The sequence below is a fragment of the Geospiza fortis genome, unplaced genomic scaffold (assembly GCF_000277835.1).
Source record: "Geospiza fortis unplaced genomic scaffold, GeoFor_1.0 scaffold449, whole genome shotgun sequence".
NCBI lineage: Eukaryota > Metazoa > Chordata > Aves > Passeriformes > Thraupidae > Geospiza > Geospiza fortis.
Genome location: NW_005054917.1, coordinates 28,220 through 35,925, shown reverse-complemented (window position 1 = coordinate 35,925; position 7,706 = coordinate 28,220). Strand labels below are relative to the sequence as shown.

The 7,706-nt window shown below is 44.3% G+C and overlaps 1 protein-coding gene across 1 annotated transcript in view; it reads right to left on the bottom strand.

The window, feature by feature from the left end:
- Positions 1–456: 456 nt before the first annotated feature.
- Positions 457–7,706, bottom strand: part of LOC115949173 (secretory carrier-associated membrane protein 2-like) — a gene marked incomplete at its 3' end in the record, with an annotated part of 14,654 nt that continues 7,404 nt past the window's right edge. The window contains exon 3 of the mRNA XM_031065603.1: positions 457–666. Coding sequence (XP_030921463.1) covers positions 457–666 — 210 coding nt within the window. The remainder of the gene's footprint in view (positions 667–7,706) is intronic.

Sequence of the window (7,706 nt, the reverse complement as noted above, 5' to 3'; positions counted from 1 at the left end):
GCCGCCTGGCCTGACCTGGCTGAGACAGGGGCGGGGCTACGGCCTGGGCCTGTTACCTCTTTGCTGACTGGAAAAGAAAGAGAGAAGTTCCCAGGTTTTTAATCTTTAACATGTGTCTTTCACAGAAGCATGTTCAGCTTCTTAGTGGTTTAACAGATTGTCAGTTACACAAAAAGTTTTTGCTTTACTTCCCTGAATTCCTCCCATGTCAAACTGTGACAACAGGGAATGGGGGCTATGGTCAGTTCATCAACCATGGTTTCTCCTGCTGCTCAGTGAGAGGAGTCGTTCCCCTGTTGCACCATGGAGTCCCTCCCACAGGAGACAGTTCTCCATGCACTTCTCTGATGAGGCTCCATCTCAAGAGCAGCAGCTCTCTGCGACCTGCTGCAATGTGAGTCCATCCCACAGGCAGCAGTCCTCCCCAAACTGCTGTGGCATGGGTCACTCTTCCACGGGGTGCAGTCCTTCAAGGACAGCCTGCTCCAGAATGGGAGTAGGACCCCTCTCTCCACGTGTCTCCCATGGGCTCACAGCCTCCTCCAGGCATTTACTTGCTTCGGCATGGGGCTCCTCCACAGGCTGCATCCCAGTGGATCTCAGCATTCCTGTGGCCCTCCTTGGGCTGCAGGGAGACAGCTGCTTCACCATGGTCCTCACCACAGCCTGCAAAGAAATCAACTCTAGTGCCTGGAGCACCTCCTCCCCCTCCTTCTTCACTGACCTTGGTGTCTGCAGAGTTGCTCTTCTCACATGTTCTCACTCCGCTCTTCTCTGGCCATAATTAAAACTGTGCCCCAACTTTTTGTCTTGATTTCTTCTTAAATTTGTTATCACAGAGGCATTACCACCATTTCTAATTGGCCCAGCCTTGGCCAGCAGCCTGTCCATCTTTGGAGCCACCAGGGGTTGTCTCTGCTGGACACTGAGGAAGCTTCTAGCAGCTCCTCGCAAGAGCCACCCCTGTAGCCCCCCTGCTACTAAAAACCAGGCCATGCAAACCCAATACAAGAATGTACCTGGATTTTTTATCATTGCTCCCCCCCATTCACTTTTACAAAAGGGAAAACAGTAGATGTAGAATACAGAACATGAGGAGGCAGTTAAAACCCTAATACAGGAATTAAGAATCTATCAATTGCTGTGACCAGTACATCTCCAGGACCCCATTATAGAAGATTGGGATTTTGTTGAGCATTGTACCTACTGTAACCTGTTTTAAAGTGGCCCAGATAGACCTAAGAGACCTTTAATGTTCAGTTTGACTGCTTTTAAAGAAACAGAACCGAGATATTCCAAGTGGGAAAAGGGGCTTTTATCTTTAGTCTGAGCAGTAATACAAGCTGAAAAAAATGCATCAGGAACAACCTGTGCAAACCAGAGGACCCTTTAATTTGCTTGGAAGTAATCCTAAAGGGTACTCCTCCCCCAGAAGGAATTGCACAAAAATCTACATGCAGGAAATAGTATGCCTACTTGACAGGGATTGCAGAGGGAATAGAATTAACTGAAGGACAAGCTAAAACAACCACATTTCAAATGCTTATAAATGCAGACCCATTAGCATTACATCAACCTTTCAAATCCTCACCATTTTTAAATGCACCTCCCTTTAACAAACACTGACAGGAGATATCTGTTTCACTGGTGCCTCAGCAAGGAGGATAAATGGCAAATGCCAATACAAGGCTACTGCATTAAACATTAACACAGGCAAACAAGTAACAGAAGAAGGTGAAGGTAGTGCACAAGTAGGAGAAATAGAAACAGTTGTTCTTGCAGCTGAGAACGGAGAAAAAGTGATGTACGTAGACTCCTATGCTGTTTGGGCTGGCACCACACAGTGACTCTGTCAATGGGAATCACTGAACAGGGAAGTAAACAGATTTCTGATTTGAAGAACTCAAGATTGGAAATTAGTGCTATATATAGGCAGAAAAACATCATTCAAGATGGGATAGTTCATGCCAAGAATGATAAACCAGCCACACATTGGAATCAAAAGATGGATGAACTGACTAATATTAGTGAGATAAAAAGAGGACCACTTAAATTCTGAGTGGTATCAATTGGGAGAATGACTGCATCAGAAATTAGGTCACACTTGGTAGAGAAGCAATTTACTTTGCTGAACAGAGTAAAGGTGGTCTACCTGGCAAATTGATTCTATCTGGCCATTCAAACCATCTGCAGGATATCAATACATCCTCACAGGAGTGAAAGTGGTCTCCAGCCTACATATGGCAACTAAGTGCCATAAGGCCAAAACAAAGGCATTTGGATGAAATACAGTATGGAGGCTGTTGTCTTGGTTTTCAAGCTTGCCTACCCTAGATACCATCCAAAGTGATACTGGTGCACATTTCTCCTGTAAGGAAGTGAAAGAATGGGCTAAAAAGGAAGAAATCCCATGGATATTCCACACTCCATATTAGCCCAAATAAAATGAAATAGTGAAAAGGGCGAATGCCTTATTGAAAGGAAGCCTTAAACCACATGAGGCCTAGTGGGCTGCTCAACTTTCCAAAATACTTCATCAATTAAATAACAGATGGGCCCATTGGGAGTCTTGTGAGATGTACATTCTTAGCAAAAGTGGGACTTCATGTTCCACCAGCCAACAAGAGAAAATCCCCAATACCACTACAACAAGGACAATCTGTTATGGTGAGTTTACCAGATTGGAACTGTGCCTATGACTCTAACTAAACCTTGTGGACTGTGGAGGCCTTTGAGCCTATTAGGGAAACTTCTAGGATGTTGCCTTGGAAGAATTTACCAGAGGCTTTGAGAATATCTCACTCCTCAGGGTGAGTCAAAAGGGGCTTCTCCCATGATGCCCTGCAGCATTATGTTAATCTGCCCTTTCCTCATACATCACTGCCCTTTGCCCTGCCCCTTGTACTACCCCTGTGCCCCTAAATAATTGGCTCCAGTCCCCATACTTAACCCAGGGCCCTGCACTGTTTGCTCATCTTTGTCCCTTGATTCCTTCAGTGTGATTCTACAATAAACCTTGCTGGAACTCTATACAGAGACCCTTTCCATCTTTCTTCGCTGACCTAGCTGTGGTAAGAGTGTGGATTGAGTGACTGTCTGTACTTGCCCAAGTAGCTTTCTCAGAAGACACTTTCAGGAAAGGTAGCAGCAAAACATCATCCATATTACCATGCTTTTACAGTGGACCACTTATTTGGGAAGCTACTGACAGCAGTTGTGCACTGCACATAATTAGTGCACAGAGGATTTTCCCATCTTTTTAATGGGGTAATCCATCCAGACAAACCCAGCCAAGACGTGTATGGTTTTACCTTTCAGGAACAATACCCGGAATGATGCCAGCATGCATCCACTGAAGATTAAGTTAACCACTGAAGGACTGCTTATCCTTTGTGCAAGAGTAATCAGCACCAACATGAACCAAATTTGGCATACACATCAAAAAGCTCAACCCATCAGATGGAGACCCTCACTTCTTTTATCTGCAATGAAATCACTATGGTAATGGTCATAACTACACTTAAGCCCAAATGCATTTCAGTGATACTTGCTTATGAAACAAGCTATAATTGCACAAATTTAGGAGCCCCACCTAATAACATGAATTTGGCAGAAGGAAATACAACCATAATATGCAAAACACAATCTCCAACCAACAATGGGAAAATATACTTACTCAGTTTTCAATATATGTCTCGTTCCGCTATAAAAGAGGGGATCAGGGAGGATTTCTTTTCATAGGTTTCTCTGACAAAAATAAAGCACAAATGTGGCAATATTATATCTGAGAACTGTTTATTGATAAAAAAGAGTAAGTGTTCCTACAAAGGGGGATAGGAAAAGGAGCGGAAAGGGGAAAAAGAGAGAGGGAGAAAGAAACAGAAGACAGGGACAGCACTACCACAAGAATCCTGGCCCTCTGTCAGTGTTGGCTTGGTAGACAGAGCGTGTGTGCTGTGAACCACGGTATGTCTGCATAGCTCCCATGGCGAGCTGGATGCTATTTCCAAACATCAGCAGGCTGTGTGTTCCTTCCATCAGGGAGAACAGGCTGCTGTGGCCATGGGCGCACTCCTGGAGCAGCCGTGTGTTCTCAGGGTCGGGGCACTGCGGCTGCAGGCGCAGCTGAGTGCAAGCAGCAGTGACAAATTGGTTGCTATGGGTTACTGCTACAGCAGGTTGGTGCGGCAGGCAGCGCAGGAAACACAGCGGCAGTGGCTGTGCACGGGAAACGCAGCAGAGGTGGCTGGCTGCAGCGGCACCCACTCTGTCAGGGAGACAGAGGAGAATGAGGTCGTCGCGATGACAAGCTGGTTTGCAGGAACAGTGAAGCAGGGCAAAGTAGGTACAGGCAGGAAAGCAGGACCACAGGGAGGAAAAAGCAAGGGGGGGAAGCAGACCCTACAGGTGAGCCCCTGCTCCCTCCAAGGTACCCAAAGAAAAATGGCTCCTGTTGTGTTGCAGTTAGCTGCTTTTATGTGCTAAAACTCTTCCCATAGCCCAACTTCTCGAGCATTTTTAGTGGGCACTTTTTGCAGGCATTCTTCGTGGGCATACGGGCATTTGCCCTGTCGGCAAGTAGGGGGGTCGCTCGCAGTCCGATCGTGGAGGCTTTCTCTGCCCTGATTGGCTGCCAGGCAAAGTCTCCCTGGGTACAGGACTGCCAGTACATGCATAGTCCCTATAGGAATCTCCCACTTCATGTGTAACATATGTTGAGGCATAAACAAAAATCAGATTGGTCCCTCTCAATACCTCCTTCAAAAAATGGAATAGATGTTACAAGGCCAGTAACTGTTCAATAAGTGTTATATTAAAACAGAATATAGAAAAGTGTTGCGGTGCGCAATGCGACCGCTTTTCAGTTGCTGTTATATGTTTTTTAAGTTTGCATTTTAAGTTTAAAGTTTATTCTGTATTAAGTCAAATTGTGTTAAGATGGCACCTGCCTCAGGTTCCCTCCGCCATGGCTTCTTTGTAATCCCCTCCCATGTTTCCCCGGTAACCTCCCTGTCCATCACTTTCTGCCCACACCCTGTCCCTAGAATCTTCTACCGTGGGCAGAAGGTGATTGGAGCAGAAGTTGCTGTCCCTCCCCAACAAGCCTCCTATTTGTTACTATGTTAAATCAATCACTCAGTGCTGTTTTGTTACTGGCCAGGAGGTGGGTTGCTCCTCCCTTCTGGAAACCTTTATCATTCTGTGCAATCTCCTCCCCCGGGGGGCAGATCCCTGCAGCCATTACCTGAATCTGTACCCTTCCTCTCCCTCAATAAAACTCACCCTGCTGCAGAGACCTGCCTAGCCTCCTTCCCATCATTCATGCGACCTCATTTAGCTGGAGCGCAAGCTTTGCCAGATCTTCGGATACGGCCGAGGCCATCTCCCCCTCTGCCGGGGAGAGCTCGGTCCCAAGAAGCTGCTGGCGTGCTGTGGAGCTAGCCAGGCAATTCTTATGCACCCCGGCAGAAAAGGAAGTAGTACACATGTGGCGATATAGCCTGCCTGCTCACCACTCCTCTCTACATCCTATGCAGGGTGTTCAGCATGGCTGCATGGATGGACCCTCACCTCTCCAAAACGATCCAGGAGAGATGTGACTGGTATCCTGAGGACAGGATTAGGAGTAATAGCATGGATGCTGAAGTCCTAGCAAACAAAATAAACTCAGTAACAAGTGATTTGTACCAACTGGAACATCTATTACGATCTTCCTTACTAGCATTAAGAACTAACCAATGGCTCTTATCAGATATATTACCTCAACAGGAGAGGATTGACAAAAAGGATCACCAGCTAATAGTGAATGCTAGCTCTTAGTTCTATCCAAGCTCAACTGTGGATGCAATCTATGGTACCATCAATTATAAGAAAAGGTAAAGAAAGCACTTTACCCACTGAAATTTGAAAGAAAATCTGGGATAATGCAGCTAAATTTGTAAAGGGAATTCCAATTCTGGTAGTATTTAGTAAATTTCACTTATGACCCCATCAACAATAAGGCCACAGCTTTTGTCTTAACCATACACAATGTTTTAGCATATACCATATACCTGATTATTGTGCTAGTATTAAATCACCATGAAGCTGTTCTAGCCAATAGAACATAGAGCATGGGCCTAACAAAACAAAAATAAATGGCAAACTAATGATGTTAATGCATGCATTATATGAAGACAACAAGGATTTATTTGTGAGAATAACACCAAAGTCCAAGACATTTGTCGTGACACTGAACAAAATGTTTGTCATTTTGAAATACATCCTGATGAAACCCTTGAAACTGTACTCATATATGTTGGATAAGGATGTGTTTGTATGAAAACCCTTTGTGATTTCATTTTTGTAGATAACATTACTGTAGATGTAAGCAATCACTCAAATGACTCATGTTTGTAACTTTACTAAAGTTATTGGATGTGACATTCATCTCCTGTTAGTTCTTATCAATTGTTACAATCTAATTATAGGTTGAGTGAAGATTTATTGCCTACTCCCATCAGAATGAATCTTACATTGGTGAAGAAACTACTACAACATGATGACCCGTGTCAACTGCTAGAACATGTCCAAAACGATGGACACAAAACTCTAATCATGGTTTATCATGATACTGAAGGGACACACCATGTTTTAGAAAGAGTGAAGAAGGATGAAAAACACCTTGTTGGGAAACTCTTCTTGGATGGTCACCAACAGCAACAGGAGTGTTTAATCTTATGCTTCATTCAGTTGCGATTTTGCTGACTCCAACTTTGATATGTATATTGCTTATAATTATATTGCATATAAAGCTTTAGTACATGATAAAACAAATAACACAACTTCAACCACCCAAAACATACAAATCAATGAATAACAAATAGCAGTGCTTCACTATCTACTTACCATGGATCTGTCACCACACAAACCATCTGTCGTTGCATGGCGTCCCCAAACGGGTAATAATTAGCATTGACTCCACGATTCACAGAAGGCTGATCAAACTGTCTTGATTAAGAAACCCATTGCTTTTATAGACAGTTACAATACAGGTGGAATTGATTGGTCCTTCAATCAAAACCCATCACCATTGGCTAATTAAGAAACCACTCTTTGGTAAACAAATCTCCATAACACATTCTACATGTTCACAATACCAGGTGCAGCAAGTTAAGATAAGAATTGTTTCTCATTCTTTTCTCTGATCTTCTCACAGCCTTTCCCAGGACGATGCCTGGGAAAGTTGTGTGTTGCTCTCTGTGGCCAGAGAGCTGCTGCCATAACCATCAATATACAATTTATGGCACAGAGGCAAGACCATTCTGTGAAGGCAAAATGAATTGACTATAGTAATGGGCTGGAGTATGACTGTTGGGAGGAAAGGGTTAAAAGTGGAAGAATGGCAAGAAGGATGGCAGAGGACAGTAGATTCAATCAAGTGACCTTGCAGCTGGGAATGCCAAACCCTGGAGAATATTAGTGTTGGAAACCCCATATATTATGCCTACTGCTGTTTATCCTATGTCTGCTATGAGAAGTAGAATCTCTGTGTAGGGATAACATAGGTGTTTGGAGAGACTTGGAAGCTCTCTCATGGACATGCTTGAGCTCTGTCTTGGGAGAGAGATCAAAGCACAGATCACAGCATGGTGGTAAACTACATGTGCGTGGGCCCCTGATAAACGGGTGCAAACAGCAGCCCCGCCACCCACTAGCATGGAATG